The sequence below is a fragment of the Zootoca vivipara genome, chromosome 6 (genome assembly GCF_963506605.1).
Source record: "Zootoca vivipara chromosome 6, rZooViv1.1, whole genome shotgun sequence".
NCBI lineage: Eukaryota > Metazoa > Chordata > Lepidosauria > Squamata > Lacertidae > Zootoca > Zootoca vivipara.
In genome coordinates, this window is record NC_083281.1 from 50,600,535 (window position 1) to 50,618,994 (window position 18,460).

General features: G+C 44.9%; 1 protein-coding gene across 1 annotated transcript in view; it reads right to left on the reverse strand.

Annotated features, from left to right (window-relative positions):
- CDYL2 (chromodomain Y like 2) overlaps nt 1-18,460 on the reverse strand; it is a 75,904-nt gene that overhangs the window by 28,562 nt on the left and 28,882 nt on the right. Inside the window, exon 2 of the mRNA XM_035118043.2 lies at nt 5,935-6,529. Within this exon, the coding sequence (XP_034973934.1) occupies nt 5,935-6,529 (595 nt within the window). The remainder of the gene's footprint in view (nt 1-5,934; nt 6,530-18,460) is intronic.

Consider the following 18,460-nt stretch of genomic DNA (forward strand, 5'->3'; position numbering starts at 1 on the left):
CGTGTAATGGGATCCAATGCAGGCATGTGCTTTGCTATTTCATGCACACACACACACACACACACACACACTAATCCGCCTAAACCTCACACAGGCTTCCTGGACCTCGCACAAAATGACCCGACAGCGGCAATATGATGAGATGTATCAGGTTGCAGCACGGAAAGAATGGGGTGGTTTTATGTCTCTGGTGTAGGGGAAGTAATAGGCTCATCATCACCTTCCCCTCTCTCCTCTAACCTTTGACTGCTGTGCGAATCTTTCCTAATGCAGAGTTTAAAGGAAGGCTAAAGCTAATATCATAAATCTGCTGTGGTGGTGGTGGTGGAGGGTGGACAATGCCAGGAGGACGTAGGGGGATTTTCAGCCAGAGGGCCATATTTCCTCCTGGGCAACCTGCTGGCCCAGATGATAAAGTGGGCAACGGATGTACATTTTTACCTTTGTACAGTAGACTATAGATACACTCACACATGCTTTTCTTCCTCCATCCAGGCAGGTAAGAGGCATGGTTCAAGGGCACAGTTCAAGGGCACAGTTCAGCCAGGCGAAAATGCTCAAGGAGGATGTGAAGCAGGGGCAGTGAGGGGTGTGCCCCCAGGAGAGATCCAGGGGCCAGTTTCATGGGCCACATTTGGCCCCCAGGGCTGAAGTTCCACACCTCTGCTGGGGAGCACCAGAATGCTACAGCTTCAGAGAGGCCACAAGGCACAGTCCAGGGGTCCCTATCAGGAGAAGAGGGTGACTGGGACCCCTGAAAATATCTACAGACTGTTGTGTATTGACTCAATACACAACACAGACAATCTTTAAAAAATGGTTTGGGAGGTGGGAGGCACCAGTTGAGGCTGAATCCACCCTGCACAAGCACATCTCAAAATTGAACTTTGGAAGGGGGTCGCCACTGAAGCGTTTTCCCGCTCCAAGAGGCAGAGCTCACAAAACTTTGCTTTCAAATTTGCATTTAAAAACTGTCCACGCTCATTGTGTTCACCTTCTGTCTGCAGCCTTCTTCAGGGTACTGTAGGTACAGGTTAACATGCAAGGCATATCCTTTCAAACTTAAGAAGCGCAGTAGAATTTTATTAGCTGTGATATTAGCTGGACAAACACTGACTTCCTTAGGAGTAAAACTAGCATTGCAATTAAAGATTATCCCTGGCGTCTGTTGGTAAAAATAAAAAAAAAACACAGAAGGCTCAGTGTAAAGCTAAATGAAAAAGGCAATCTTTAGCAAACGGTGCAGAGAATTAGATCAATAGAGATGGAGAAGGATTGCTTTTTGATTTTAATAATGCTATCAAGAAACCTGACAAAAGAAGACAGCAAGCACCAATGGAAGATGATGGAATGCTCATGTGGGTTCGGTGAAACCGCAACAGATGTTCTCTGTGTTATCAAGGGCTTGGTTGATGTGGGCTGGGTGACACTCCCACCCACGGTAAGTGTTGACATCTGCTGGCTGATAGCAATACGCTGGGAGAGCTAGCTTGCCACTTGAACTAAGAGCTTCCAGTTGTAGCTTGACGGGCAACTATTTATTTACTCATTGTTTTTATTGCTACCGGTACATATTTTCCTCCTCAGAACAGAAGGTGGCATGCCTGATTCTCTCCCCTCCCCATTTCATCGGCACAGCAACCTGCGTCATACAACCTGTGTCACGTTCCTCTTCACTGCCTTAAGAACATGTGAATGTAAGAAGAGCCTGCTGGATGAGGCCAATGCCTAGTGACCACAAGTGAATACAAAAAATATGGGTGGGAATGGAATATCAATGTCCTAAGGGGGCTAGGGCAAGAGTACGCCACACTGCAGGTCCCATTTGTCCTACGTAAAGCACTTGAGTGTTTTTGTGCTGCTTTCTCTGTGGTGGGAACACCAGATTCTTGAGATGGGTTTCTCCTAATGCAAATAATCACTGTACTCCCATTTAGCCAGCATGGTGTAGAGGTTAGGGTGTCAGACTACGACCTGGGAGACCAAGGTTCAAACCCCCATTGGACCAGGAAGCTCAACTGGGCCAGTCACTGCCTCTCAGGATTGCTGGCGGGAGGAGAATTGCCTAGAGCTCCTTAGAAAAAAAGACAGGATATAAATGCAATAAATAAGCTAGAATTGCAACTGGCTTTCCACGCTATCAGGGATATTGTACTTTCGCCCAGTGAGTGTGATGTGGCCCAATTCAGCTGAGTGGCCACTTGAAGCTCAATGAAGATTTAGTATAAACTTTGCAGTGGGTGTTATTTTATGACACTATTGATTTTGTAATCAATATTTTAATTAGCACTGAAACAAATCTACGGCTAAAATTGTGGGTTTTTAAAAATAAATAAATAAATAAATAAATAAATAAATGGAACACAGCTTAAATAGAAGAGTGTTATAGTGCTACAATGTTGGGCCCCTCCAGCTCTCTTGAACTCCCAACTCCCATCAGCCTCAGCCAGCAAGGCCAATAGTTACGTGTGATGGGAGTTGTAGTCCAGTACCATGGGGAGGCCACCACATGGGCTACCCATGCTTTAATGCTAATTTAAGAAATGTTTTAAAAACAACAACTCTTCCTATACTGTAATGATTATAATTTGATTACCATGATGGTTATAGTATCAACCACCCCACTCCCCATTATTTTTAACTTGTGGCCCACAGTCAGCTTTTCCTCTCCTCTGTTGCTTCTCTCCATCCCCCACTGCATTCTGACTGCCTCATCTCTGTTCTCTCAGCTCTGCTGCAGTGTGTGTGTTGTTTGTTTGTGTGTGTGCGCGTGTGTGCGTGGTTGCCCAGTGCGAAACAACACTGGCTGGCATCCGAACCTCATAAGCAAAGACTTTGAAGAACAGGCGAGCCCAGGGCTCAGAGATGTAGTGATAAAGGAATCCAGTTTCCTTTTGCTGCTGCTGCAGATGACAGCATGGGGAGTGTACAGGCTTAAATGAAGGCAGCGGTGGAATACAGCAAGGAAGCAGGGCAGGGAGTGGAGTGGAAGTGGGGTACCTTCCATCCAAATACACTTTGCAAGGGTTTTGTCAGTCGATGTGCTCAAACGCTGCACAGATATACATCTAGCTATCTCAGGGAAGGGCTGCAGTTCAGTGCTGTAGCATCTGCTTTGCTCGCAGAAGGTCCCAGGTTTAATACCCTGGTGAGCCACTGCCAGTCGCTGTAATCAATACTGACTTAGATGGACCACTGGCTTGACTTGGTATAAGGCAGCTTCCTATGTTCCTATGTACTATATGTGAAAAATAATTTGAAAAAAACAACAATAAAAACAACACACACCATCAAACGGGGAGGGGGAATGCCATCAACATAAGACAATTGAAACATCCCTTGGCAAAGCATTTTGCCTGGTTATTGAGCTTAGTGTAGGGATGGGTGAACCTGTCCATTTCTGTTGCTTTCTGTTCCTCATTTTCCAAGTCTTAAATTCAGTTCTCCACATTCCCACACCAATTCGTAATTTTTTTAAAAAAGGGCCTCATGAAAATTCACTAGCAATTAAGTGCAAATTTCCCCCAATATGCACATTATTTTTACAAAGCGATTTCCCCTAATATAATGCATTCTGGCATCTTATTTTCAGCAACATACCCGTGTTTCTCCGAAAATAAGACACCGTCTTATATTTGCTTTCCTAAAAACCCACACAGTGGCTTATTTTCAGGGGATGTCTTATTTTTTTATTATGCGTCCAGCCTTGCCTCTTCCTTGGGGCCCTCCAGAACTGCGCCTATCACTATGTCTTATTTTCGGGGTATGGCTTATATTGCGCAAATGCTTAGAAATCCTGCTATGGCTTATTTTATGGGTATGTCTTATTTTAGGAGAAACAAGGTATACACACTTTACCCCAGTGTGTGCATTTTCTTACACATCATTTGACCTGCCATTGCAAAATTCGGAGCAATGTGAATTTCAAAGGATGGCTGTGCTTCCGTTTGTGTGCGGTTTAGGAAAGTGTGAATTAAGTTTCCCTTTAAATGATAACTGAGTCAAACTCCTCCCCCATCCCTAGCCTTGAGTAGAGAACCCTTGTCTATCCTGACCCTATTTTCAAAATACAATGTGTCCATTTTGATGTATGATTTTCAGATAATTTTGCCATGAAAGATGGCATACATACATTTTTGGAAGGAAGGAAGACAGATGCAATGGGAAGGAACAGGGGGACTATATGAATATTCAGCCTCTTGCCTCCCTGTGTCCTAAAAAGGGGCCTGGCAAGGCCATCTGAGGCATGAAGCAAGAAACTGCTTAGTCTGAAATGAAACTCCAGCAGAAGATTGCCCTGACCATTTGAAAACTTCTGCTGAGTGAGCACTACCAGCGTTAAAGACACTGAGAGATGGTGGATGATGAAAGACTCTACACACTGAATCTCACATATTGCATTGACATCCTTCGTTGGAACAGTGTGCTCAGCCCTGATCTCATAATCTCTAGAAGGATGTAAGAGAAAGACAAAAGGCTCGAGAAATGATTCGCAAAAATAGTTGGAGAAGATTCCCATATAAGGAAGCTGTGAAGATAGTGAGATTGTGTGGCCTAGAGAAGAAAATTGAAGGGATTTAGGAATACTGCTTCTCACCTGTACATACAATGGAAAGGGACATAAATAGAACTAATTGGAACATATAACAGTAATAAAAAGAGCATCATCATATATGCATGACATGGATTTCAAGAGCACCAAGCATTAGGACTGATGCTCATTAAGCTTCCCATTTTGCACATTTATGGACACGCCAAGGTGATCCCCAATGAGGGTGGAAAATGCTAAAATATTGTTTCAAGGCTCCTGGGCTAGCTGAAAAATAGATGCCTGAATTTATAGTTTCCATTGACTTTTATTTTTGTTGTACAGTGGAACCTTGGGTTATGTACTGGTCCCTTTACGAATGCTTCGGATAACGCGCTCCGCTATCCCAGAAGTCGATGCCCCTAGTTGTGACCTTTGCCCCGGGATGAGAGTGGAAGTCGCGCGGCAGCAGCGGGAGGCCCCATTAGCAAAAGTGCACCTCATGTTAAGAACGGTTTCGTGTTAACAATGAACCTCTGGAATGAATTATGTTTGTAACTGGAGGTACCACTGTATTGGGTTACTTGTGCACCACTTAGAGATAATTGTGATTGGGCGCTATATAAAGTATCAAAATATAAATAAATAGTTAAAATGCTGCCACTTTTAATAGTGAAGACAGGATAAAGGGAACTTTGACATATCTTCCAAAGGAAAGGGATAGAAAATATTGTCCATATGACTGGATTAAGGTGATATCATACTGAAATAGTTAGGTTGCAATGCTATACACCAGGGACTGCCAATGTGGTGCTTGCCAATTGCTGGACTACAGCTCCCAGCACCTTTGACCATTGGCCATGCTCGCTGGGGCTGATGGGAGTTGAAGTCCAACAACCTGTGGCTTACTCTGCTATACAAACTGACCTGGGAGAAAGTCCTGTAAAATTCAGTGGGACATATTTTTGCGTAGGAAAGCATAGGGTTACATCGTAAAGCAATGTATTAACAACATGTAGATTTTTCTGCCTGCATTGATGCTAGCATGTTAATATTGTAACATACTACAGTGGTACCTCGATTTACGAATGCCTCGACTTCCGAAGGTTTCGACTTCCAAAGTCCGCTAACCCGGAAGTATTTTCGCCGCACATGCGTTCTGCGCATGCACAAAGCACAAAAACGCGCTTTGCACATGCGCAAAATGGACACTTCGACTTACGAAGTTTCCGACTTCTGAAGAGCCCCGCGGAACGGATCGCCTTCGTAAGTTGAGGTACCACTGTACATATACAATATTGTAACATACTACATATGCAGACATATAACATATCTAATACACATTTTGTGCAAATAAAACAACAACAGCAATAATAAAAAAAATGCTTAAAACAAACACCACCTACCAATTCCATTCATGACGGGTGGCTCATTATTCACATCCAACACTCCAGGCAAATCAGGTTCCGCTTCATGTTCATTTAAATCCAAGTCTGGCTTTGGGGGGCCGTTCCCAAAATGTCTAGAATCCTTTTCATAACTAGCATCTCCATTCTGCAAGCCATTGTGTGGCTTTTTCAATGGCATAATCTGCAAGCCGCTGGGAGTAGTCCGGTAAGAGACTGTTTTAGCAGCCCTGTCTCCTGAAGGTGCTGGCTTGGCCGTGTAACCCTTTTTTTGCTTTTGAAATGACGGGGCCATGCGCTTCCGTTTATGGGGCAGCCCTTTGCTCTTCCCAGAGTCAGATGGCCTATGTGGTATTTTGTCGAGGGACGACGCTCTGCTCTCGCGTAAAAATTTTGGCGCACCGGCTTGTTTCCCGTGCTTTGCTCGCTTTTCCCGCGTGACATGCAGTCCGTTGAATTCATCGATAAATTCCTCACAGTGCAACAAGTGATGTTCTGGCTCCCAGGTGTCCTCATTGCTCCCATAACCTTTCCACCGTATAAGATATTCCCATTTACCCTTTTTGTTTTTCCTTTTGTCTACGATCCTCTCAACCTAAGTGGAGAAAAAAAAAAGGTAAGCTGGAATAAGGGAAAATATTTCAGACTGCAGGGTTGTATTCAATGCTAGCCCTACACAGAGCAGATCCACTGAAGTAACTGGGTGCAACTAACTTAAGTCCAGTCATTTCAATGGGTCTGCTATGACTAGGACTTGGCTGGATAAAGGACCAAGGAACAAGTCCCACTGAATTCAATGGGATTCACCACTGAGTAGAGTAAACCACAGAGCCTAGGGCATGCCGATCAAAAGGTCCCAGCTCCTGCCCACCTAGCAGTTTGAAAGCACGTCAAAGTGCAAGTAGATAAATAGGTACCGCTACAGTGGGAAGGTAAACGGCATTTCCGTGTGCTGCTCTGGTTTGCCAGAAGCGGCTTTGTCATGCTGGCCACACGACCTGGAAGATGTACGCTGGCTCCCTCGGCCAATAACGCGAGATGAGCACCGCAACCCCAGAGTCGGTCACGACTGGACCTAATGGCCAGGGGTCCCTTTACCTTTACCTAGAGAAGAACAAATCTGTTGGCTTTTATTTTATTCAGTTTTAACTCTTCCTGTCTTAAGATCAGTTTGTCCCATTTCCAGGGTGGTTTGTGAAAAAAAGGTCTGCAGAAAAACTCATGTGCATATTAGTGTACATTTTTTCTTAATATATGTACCTGTTTAAATAAATCTTGATCAATTGCTTATGTGCATTTGAGATAACTGATTGTTCAATGCAATCTACATTAGTTTACATAAGAGAGAAAAGCCAAGTTGTAAAAAAGGTTAGATTTCTCTGCTATCAGGTGATAAAGCTTGGCTTCATTGTTGGAAAATGCATTCCCTGTCCTCTCTCATATACAGGAGAAGATGGTGTTTCCAAATGGAGATTTTGGAAGAATTGCACCCTTTTCTCAAGGGCAAGGTATAGATGAGACACAATGGAAAAGATTATGGCTTTTGGCTCAGGTAAATTCTGCCTCTGCTTATACTACAGAAAACACCTTAAAAGTGGTACATTGGTGGTATCAGATACCAGTTCACATTGTCCATGTTTCAACCATGATGTTGGCAGTACTAAGGGGACTTGTTATCAGTCATAATCACCCCCAAAGTGCTTATTGTTCCTCTTTGAAGGCCTAAATGCTGATATAAAGACAAAGGATGTATTTACTCTCAATTGTAGTTCAAGCCTGGAAGGCCTTACAAAGACTATCCCCCTGGATTTATGGCACAAAAATGTTTGGGTGATTGGTGATTGCTGAGAAAATAACTCATAATTTAAAAGCGATAAAAGGAATGAAAACCAAGTGCTATTTATTCATTATACAAATGATACTGGTCTTAAGGATATATTCTCCAAAGCACTGTTGCCAATAAGGTTATCATAACTAGTATGGCCTGGACTACAGTCTTCTCTGGGAACGACTTGCCTGTGACAGATAAGACAGTTTTTCTGCTGTTCCCCTGGACCTTATATGATGGACATTTGGATAATCTATATCAGGGGTCCCCAGACTTACCTGGCCTTGGGCCAGTGCCTCAAGCACCGAATTGTGTAGCAGGCCGGAGTGCACGGGAGCGCACTTTTCAGCACACTTCCAGGTCACCGGAGCGTCGGAAATAGCTTGTGTGCATGCGCCAGCATCATTTCCGCTGCACCTCCGGGTTGCTGGAACATCAGAACACTGGAAAAGTGCGCTGAAAATGATGCTTGAGCATGCACACAAGCTATTTCCAATGCTCCGGCGACCAGGAAGTGGGCAGCTGCACCACGCCGTACCACACCGCACCGAAAAGAGCGGGCAGCGGGGGTCACCGGGGGCCAGATAAATGAGCCTAGCGGGCCATATCCGATCCCTGGGCAGTAGTCTGGGGACCCCTGATCTATATGAACAGGTAAGAAGCATGCACGATAATGTATAACCTGATACCAGTTACTGGAGAGGGGGAAGAGATTAGGGCTGTTGTATTATATACTTAAATGTTCTACAAAAGCCAATCATTTATATATGTATTTTAAAAAACTACACTTCTTTAATTGAAATCTGCTGGCCAATGGAAATGTGGGCATCAATTTTAGTAAAATTAAAAGGACCTCTAGTTTGCATAAACTAATCAACCAAACGTGGAAGACCTGACAATCAGTTGCCAGGTTCCTAACAGATTCTGGAGCAAGAGATTGTTTTAGAAGTCCAATATTCCAGGGTTTGCATAAACATTTCAAACTACTATCCTATATGTGAAATACACACATTTGACTTGTGCATGACCACATGTATTTGTGGTTCTGGATAATAAATAAACAAACTGATTGGCCACTCCTACCTGCAGCTCAGATCTCCACTCCCAGCACAGTGGGGTGCATGTTCACAGACACATGCCAGCTCATCCCCAGTGCCAAACTCAAGGTGTAAGTGGGAAAACAGAGCCCCCACCACCCGTGTGCCCTGCCTGGGCTGCCGCTACTATGCCACTCAGCCTCAGACAAGAAGCAGGCAGGGGGAAAGGACAGGAGCACATGGGATCAGTGCCTGCCTGCTGAGCCGCTGGGCCATAAAGTGCTTCTTGAGTGCAGCCTAGAGGATGAGCGACCCAGTGCCCCATTAACCACACTGCCCCGGGCCAGCAGGAGAGGTGTGAATCCATCTCCAAACAAGGTGGGATTGAGGTGCGGAGGAGAAAATGAGTGGTGGGGGAAAAGTGTGAGCGTATCAATCTAATAAATAAAATAATAATAATAAATAATTTAGCTGAGCTGATCAGGGAAGTCAAGGGCAATGAGAGCAGCTGGGTTAAATGGGAAGGGGAGGAGGAAATCAAGCTTCGGCTCAGAAGTCACTCAGGGACACTGCCCAGGAGGGACTGGAAGGAAGGCTCAGGGTGAGGAAAGGTGTGCTGGGCAGTGGCCCTGAGAGAGGGAAAGTAGCTGCTTTGGTGGTACACATGAATATCTCGCTCTCCTCACCATGCGGCTTATTTAGTAAGGTGATGAGCTCCCCACTTTACACAATTTCACCTATCCATACAGCAGCACAACTCCCAAGTAAGTGGGAGGGTGCCTGTAAATTATTCTAGCCACAGATAATAACATGATGATATTTCTCTTTGTAAAATACAAATAACTAATTTAGATGAATGAAAAAGAAAACTGCATTTTGAAAAGCTGTTCTATTATGGAAGTATTCAATAACTATCAATAAATTTATTACAACTCTGTATTTCTTTCCTGTGACATATGAAAATATGAGAAAAGTAGTACTAGCCAAGTAAGTCCTATGGAATTCAATGGGCCTCATTTCCATGAAAGTGAAGTTAGGATTGCACCCTTAGAATTGTATCCAACCAAGTCCTTCCGACAGAAGACTCATTACAATTAATGTACCTAAGCAGGTCACGTCCATTAACTCAGTAGGTCAACTCTGAGTAGGACTAGCACTGGATTCTACCTTCATCCTTCCACCACCTAATAAAATGAGATGGCTGCTATCTAAAACACCCAACAAAGTTATACATTTTATACACTGACTGCAATCCCTTTAACAGATGCCCTATTTTTGCCGATGAAACTGACTTTAGTAGAACATATGATTCCGCTGTCACAGTGTGACAGGATCTAATCTTAGAAACTCTGCAGTGGGCTCTCTCTGGGCGATAAAGGGCAAAAAAGCAACACAGAAATTCCACAGTATTCAAAGAGAATTTCTGAAATGAGAGCACGTAGTCATTCAACCCAACGGCCATCTCTCTTATGAAAAGCTAAACCGTGTATTCTGAGAGAGTGCACTTAATGGGTCACATTCTTTCCCTGCCTTAGAAAGAGGAATCCTGTTCTGACTGTGCCTGTGTTTTTAGCCCGTCTGTCATCCAGCTTAAATGGATGTTAAGCAGGGTTCTAATGATCACTGACTTAATTTTATGCATCTCATTGCCATTCATAACTCACAATTTTCTCCTTCACAGAACTGCCAAAACTTTCCTTCATGCACCTGACAAAATGATGCCACATTAAATGTGCTATGCCCCAACTGCACTATACATTTATTGCTGTACTATGCCGCTTTAAATAGTCATGGTTTTCCAAAGTATCCTGGGAACTGTAGGTTGTTAAGGATGCTGAGAGTTGTCAGGAGATCCCTATTCTCCACACAAAAAGGTTTAAAAACCTCTTTGCAGCTCTGCGAGAGGAATAGGGGTCTCCTAATAACACTCAGCACCTTTAACAACCTACAGTTCCCAGGATGCTTTGCGGGAAGCCATGCCTGTTTAAAAAGTGCTATGAATCAGTTTTAAGCGTATAGTGCAGATGGGGACTAACACACCATAAGACTCTCCATTGTTTTTGCTGCAACAGCAGAGACAAGGCTACTCTTCTGGAAAGATTGTCTGTGACAGTCACACAAATCTCCTTGTCGGAATGTAACAGCAAACTTAAGTCCTATTCAGGCATCCCCCTTAATGTGTGTGGGCTAAAAAAAAAATGAGGAAGGGGGCCAAGGGCAAACACACAAACCCTGCCCCCAATGTCCCCCTCCACACTGGCTCTGTGTCCAAGTTTCCCACTTTAAGAGCGATCTTAAGCACATTCAGGTGAAGATGTCTAGAGTCTTCCTTGCAATTTGGACCGTATTTGGAGTCTCTCTCAATGAAAGAAGATCAGAAATGGTGCCAGCATGCCCAAATACTACCAGGGGCAGGACTGGAATGCATGCCTCTGCCCAGAGGAAGCCAACCCACTAGGGCAAACAGGGCACTGCCCCACCAAGCTCAGCCAGCTGCCACCTTACTTACAGCCAGTCCAGGGTGGCCCAGGCTGTCAGCTTCCCCCTCCTTAGTCTCAGTGTGAGGAGGATGGGGACAAAACCAGAATAAGACGGTTCTGCCTGCCATTAGCTCTGGCACCTCCTACTGTCCAGGTACCCTGCCTTACGCCCTACCAGTTTTAATGGGCACCAGCCTCTCCGTTGCCTCTGTCTACTTTCAGCCCCCACACTTTCGGACAAACATTTGAGCAGTACTCTATAGTTAGCACAAAAGCTGGGGATTCTAGCATTGCACGGGAGGAGAAAGCCAGGCTAACAGAAATAGGGCCACATCCCTAGCGTGTGACCCAAGAATGTGCTTTTAGCATCGTGGCAATTCTCTGCTCCTCCAGAAGCAAGACTCCTAACATAGTTACGTTTTTGACATTTGTTGAAAGCCTCCGTTTCCTCCAAAGCCTTCCCAGATTAGTCTATTTTATCCCTGCAGTTTTTAATTCTTTTTTGAGTTTTGATGTCTTAGTATTGCATTTATGATCTGTATCCACTGTTGGAGGTGGGAAGGGTGCGGCTGTTTTGCCCCCCAGGTCCTGCTTTCACTCTTCCCGGGCATCTGGTTGGCCTCAGTGAGAATGGGATGCTGGCCTGGCCTGATCCTGCAGGGCTCTTCCTATGTTTGTATGCTTAATACTCTACCTACTGTATTTCAGTATTCCACTTTTTGTGCTGGTTTTTATTGTAATGGGGCGTTTCGTATTTTTATCTTTTGTTGGCAGGTGGGAGTAGGGTTTTTTGACTGGATTGTAAACTGCTTTGTGGAGAGACTTCTTCAAAAAGTGGAGCCTGTTTTAATGTTCTACCGCCAAAAGATTTTAGATTGCAGATCTTCTGCCTGTGTAACCTAGGGGTGGCCAACATGGTGCCCTTCAAATACTGCTGGACTACAACTCCCAACATCCTTGACAACTGACCACACTGACTGGGACTAATGGGAGTTGTAGTCCAGCAACTGAAGGGCACCACACTGGCTACCCCTGGTCATGCTGTTGCCCTGGGCACAAAATTTCCTTGAGGCTAGGAAAAACAATTACACATAAAATAATTACATGTTTTAATAGAACTTCGTTAAGATCTGCGTATACAGTTATAATGCATGGTATAATCTTGGTATAATGCATTATAATTAAATGACTTGCTGTAACACCATACCTTTTTCTGTACTCACAGACCCGAACTGCACATGCCTATTTTCACCACAGGGTCATACTGTCCAACCAGGACATGGGATTGTGCCTCCTTCCCTGAGCCCGGGGAGCATTTGCCCAGCTTAGGGAAGGAGGCACAATGCTCTGAGAGGGCCTGAAAGCCCTCCTGTCTCCTTCCCCGCCAAAAGTTGCTGGTACGGCATACCATTGTGTACTGAAAAGCACTGCTCTGAGTATCTTCCATGATGTGACCAATAAATTTATTATCAAACAGTTCACATACATCTGAATGTTCTAATAGCCCTGCTATGATTGCTAGTTCTCAACTTGATTGGTTATAATGGAAGCTGTGATTTCATATTTTCTATTCCGTCATATTGATGGGTTGACAGTAATAAAAACCTGGCTGGCTCTTCCTTTTAGGATTGCTATGAGTGAGCATTAAAACCTCATCTGTGTGGGTCAGGAGTGAGAAACCTCAGGCTCAAGGGCCAAGAGCTGTGCTCTGGCCCTCAGGTCTCTCTGTAGCCCATTCCTAGAGACAACCTTTCTCATTGGTCCTTGTTCATCCCCTCCCTGAATGCTTCCTTGAATCAATGCCTCTTTCCTACTTGGAGAGAGAGTTGTGCACATGTACAGAAACCTCTGATGTTTGCATGGGTGCAATGCAGCCTACTGTAGAAAGATAAGAGTCATTTTGGATTCACAGCTGTCCATGGACGTGCAGGTCAATTCTGTGTCCAGGGCAGCTGTATGCCAGTTCCATCTGGTACGCAGACTGAGACCCTACTTGCCCGCAGACTGTCTCACCAGAGTGGTGCATGCTCTGGTTATCTCCCGCTTGGGCTACTGCAATGCGCTCTACGTGGGGCTACCGTTGAAGGTGACCCGGAAACTACAACTAATCCAGAATGCGGCAGCTAGGCTGGTGACTGAGAGTGGCTGCCAAGACATATACCGTGTTTCCCCCTTTTTAAGACACCGTCTTATTCTTTTTTTTACTCAAAAAAACACACGGTGTCTTATTTTCAGGGGATGTCTTGTACCTTAAGGCCTCCTCGGAGGGGCCAGGCAGCTGGCTGGGGTGCTGCTGGGCGCTCTGTGCGGCGCTGCAGCAGCAGCTGGTTCCAGGCACCAAGGCAGCAGGCCGCTGGCTCAGTGCTTCGTCCGGTGCTGCGGAGCGCTCCTCTCTGCAGCTGCCGGTTCCGGTGGCGGGGCGGCAGGCAAAAAAAAAAAAAGGCAAAACAAAAAACAAAAAGAGGCCAGGCCGCTGTGCTCCGCCCAGCGCTGCAGGGCGCTCCGAGCGCTTGGCGCTGCGGAGCGTTCCTCTTTGCAGCTGCCGGTTCCGGTGGCGGGGCGGCAGGCAAAAAAGAAAAAAAAGAGGCCAGGCCGCTGTGCTCCGCCTGGCGCTGCGGAGCGCTCCGCTCTGCAGCCGCCGGTTCCGGTGGCGGGGCGGCAGCCGCCTCGGGCAGGCAAAAAAAGAGAGGCCAGGCTGCTGGCTCGGGCGCGCGGAGCACCCCGAGCCTCTGAGAGCCAGCAGGACGAGGAGGAGGCTTGCCGGGTCGTCGCCCAGCAGCGCACGCGGAGCGCCCCGAGCCTCCGGCAGCCAGCAGCAGCAACAACAATCCCAGAGGCTCGGGGCGCTCCGCGCGCGCTGCTGGGCGACGACCCGGCAAGCCTCCTCCTCGTCCTGCTTGCTCGCAGAGGCTCGGGGTGCTCCGCGCGCACTGCTGGATGCCGACCTGGCAAGCCGCCTCCTGCTCTTGCCAGCTCCCAGAGGCTCGGGGCACTGCTTTTCTATACTCTTGCCGCGGCCAGCGTGCTGGGTCCCGCTGGCTGGCTGGGGCACTCAGCGGTCTCGCTCCTCGGAGGTATGGCTTATTTTCAGGGTATGGCTTTTATTTCCTAAACGCTTAAAATCCTGCTATGGCTTATATAATGACTACGTCTTAAAATAGGGGAAACACGGTAACACCTGTTCTTAAATACCTACATTGGCTCCCAGTACGTTTCTGAGCACAATTCAAAGTGTTAGTGCTGACCTTTAAAGCCCTAAATGCCCTTGGCCCAGTGTACCTGAAGAAGCTTCTCCACCCCCACCGTTCACCTCTGACATGGAGGCCCAGCTCCGAGGGCCTTCTGGTGGTTCCCTCACCTCATTGCAAGAAGTGAGGTTACAGGGAACCAGGCAGAGGGCCTTCTCAGTAGTGGCCCCCGCCCTGTGGAACGCCCTCCCATCAGATGTCAAGGAAATAAACAACTATCTGACTTTTGGAAGACATCTGAATGCAACCCTGTATCAGTACATTTTATGTCTAATGTTTTACCATTTTTTATGTGCTGTAAGCCACCCAGAGTTGCTGGGGTATGAATAATAAAATTATTATTATTAGTCCCACAGTTGCTACACTCACCTTTGCATCTGGCCGCACCCACGCTTACCATGCGGTCCCTAGATGATTGACCCCTGCAAGAGTATGTGGCCCTCAGTCTTAAAAAAGATGCTCTATCCTTGATGCAGGCTTATGCAACATCTTGGCGGGCAGGTGAGTGTTTTCAGCTACCCCACCCCTTGCCCTTGGAAGCCTTGCAAGGGACACTGGGCAAAATCATGGAAGGGGTGTTTCTAAGACTAAGGTGAAACTAAGAAACTCCCTAGTTATTTTTGCTATTGCATGCTGCTTGTTGTTTAAGTATTCTTGTTATATTTATAATACTGAAATGTGGGCTTTTTTGTATGTTATTATGTTTGCTTTTGTTTTGCTATTTAATTATGAAATTGTTACTATGTTATTGTTTTGCAATGTTAGGAAATTGTTTTTGTAGTGTTTTGGTTGAAATGTATTCCTGTTTCCTTTGTTGTAAGCTGCTTTCAGTATGTTTTTTGTCTGGAAAATTGGCAAACAAATAAAATGAATGAATGAATGAATGCACATAGATACACAACCATTGCTGTACAGAGCAGTGCCACTGAAACTCAGTATTACTGACTAAAAGCAGTAGCTCCCACAATGTAGGATTGCTGAATGAACAAGTGCCAAGCCCGCCATGTATGGGGTTCAATGAAAATATCATAATACAGTCTGAGAACATGATTATCATCAAGAGATGAACCTAACCCTTTTCTTCATAGTGCACTCCAATGGGCAACCCATAATTATCTTCGAAGAGGCAGTTTCATTTCCACTATTTCAGCTTTGAAAATCTGTGAGTATTTTGCTACTTTCATAGTCTGATAATAACCTCCTTTTACGTTCTACAGCTTCTCAAAGTACATTTGAGGGAGTTTCTGCTAATAAGAAAAAAATGTATTATCTGGCTACTAGAGATTAATCAAAATATATTTTCAATTCTGAAAAGGAAGAAACTAGTCATTTAGTTTTCCATTCCCCCATCCATTCTCCTTTCAGTTGGAACTGACACATACAAACCAAATCATTATTATATTCCCCATTTTTGTGAACTTAAATTGGAGAATGCATACAATTTCCTTTTCCTTTAATCTCTGCTGCACCTAAAGCAGTCTCACCGTGAAGTGAAAACACTTCTTTTGTTCTTAGCATGCTATTTCATAACTTGTAAATATGGCTGACAGCATGCAACACAGGAAACAGCCACTTATAATTCCCGGGCCATAGGACAAAATCATGGTGCAGCATGACATGGTACCGTTTAGATATTTTGGTCCCACCATGTGATAAAGGATCTGGAATCCAAGCCTTATGAGGAACTGTTGAAGGAGCTGGTTTTTGGCTGAAGAAGAGAAGAGTGAAATTTGATATGAAAGCCATCTTCAAATATCTGGAGGGCTGTCACATGGAAGATGGAGCAATCTTGTTTTTCTGCTGTTCCAGAGGGTATAGGATCCGAACAAACTGATTCAAATTACAAGAAAGAAGATTCTGACTAACCATTAGGAAAAAGTTTCTGATGGTAAGAGCTATTCAACACTAGAATGGACTACCTTGGAAAGGGATGAATTCTCCTTCATTGGGGTTTTTTAAACAGAGGTTGGATGGCCATTTGTCAGGCATTCTTTAGCTGTGAGTCCTGCATTGCAAGGGGTTTGATTAGATGACCCTTGGTGTCCCTTCTACAGGGTGAGTCTTTTAAAAGAGGCCCCATGGCACATGTGTACTCTGTATCCACGAGGCCTCTTTTAAACGTCTCACCCTGTAACGCTACACCTCTATGATTCTATTATTGATGTCTACCCATTGGTCATAATGGTTGGAGTTAATGGGAGCTGTAGTTCAAAACATCTGCAGGGTGCTATGTTGGCTACCCCTGCACTCCATAAATGAACAAAAGTCTACTGTTGGCTCCCATATTTCCCTTACTCCTCTTCTCCTCTGCAAAGAGATTGAAAGCATCCAGTCTAGATAATCCATATGCTGCTAAACTCAAACTTTCATTATCCCCAGCCAGGCTGAGGTGATAGCTGAGGTGATCAGAGTTCACCAGTTAGATATCAGTCCAGTGTACAAAATAAGACCAAAATAAATGGAACCATGAACAAAAATCCATAAAATACAGTCAAAGCAATTTTAAGAAGCAGTGAAACACCACAGGGCAGACAAAACATCTAAAATGTCTACACAAACAGAAAGGTTTGACAGCAAAGTTGGCACTACGTCGTCCTTGTAAAAAACTGTATAACTATTTGAGCCTGACCTTCCTTTCTGGATAATCTTCTGGGGGCCACATGCCAGTGGTGGGCAGGGCCAGAGGCAAAAGTGGACAGAGCATCAAATGCCAATTTTATCTTTCCTTGGTAGGCTAGTTTCTACACACTCATTCCCCCTTCCATCCAGGGAGGCAAGAGAATGACACAGTGCAAGGACACATTCTAGTCCAAGGAAGGCACAGAGAAGAGTTGGTGAGGAGTGAGGGAAAAGTCTCTGGGCCACATTTGGCCTGAGATTCCCCACCCCTGTTCTACAGGGAGGATGTTCTACAGCTGTGATGCCCTATGAGGAAACGGTGTGATTTGATACAAAAAGTCATTCCGTGGTGACTCTTCCCATCATAAGCAGTAGCTCAGTTTCTCCTGAATACAGTACTCGGCTTTGACGTTTTGACATTCCAATCCTGTCCACTGGGGGTATTTTTCCTCCTTTACACTGGTGCAGCTGATTTCTCATTTAAAGGAGGAAAAAACATTAACTATCACAAATTTCTTAAAAATATGCAGCTCTAAGTCCAAGTGCAAAGCACGCATAACCCAACACTCCCAAAATAAGCCTCATAGTCATGCTTAATTTAATAGAGATTTTGTTACCCTGAAAACGCACATACTTGTCTCCCAGTACAAATAGTTATTTAAAGAAAGGAAGTTCACCAGGCTTACGCTGAACCGTTTCGGAAGACTTAATATTCTGGAAATGCTCCTTATTTACACTTTGCTCACCTTGTAGAAATGAGGAGACTTAATTTATTAATGAGGTTTAAACTTGCAAAGCTCTTTCTGAGTCCTTGTTGAAAGGAACTTAACAAGGCTTGGAAGGTTAAGATTTTATTTAACATGGCGTCATATGTAATGCTACACATACATTATTTCTCCCTGCCTCTTCCAGAGGACTAATTTGGATCACGGGGAATGTAAGTAAACATTTCTCAGCTGGTGAAGCTTTACTCATTTGCATCTCTTGAATCGTTTAAAAGTATCCAAATATATTTGCTCTGTTGGTTTTGGACACATCAGTGAGGTCCGGCAGGGAACTGGTTGGTGTGTCCAAACCTGCAGAAAGCAGGATTGAACTTTTCACACATCGAGCAATGCATGGGGAGTTCAATTCTGCTTGGGCAATACCTTTCCATCCCTATGGGCCAACTTTGACAGGTGGTTGGGACAACGTACCTGATATTATTATGTCATCATATGATAGACAGGTGGGTTGGTTCACACGAGGAGAGAAATATATGGCTCATTGGACCAAAAAAGGTCCCTACTCCTGGTATATTGAATGCCAATCTAA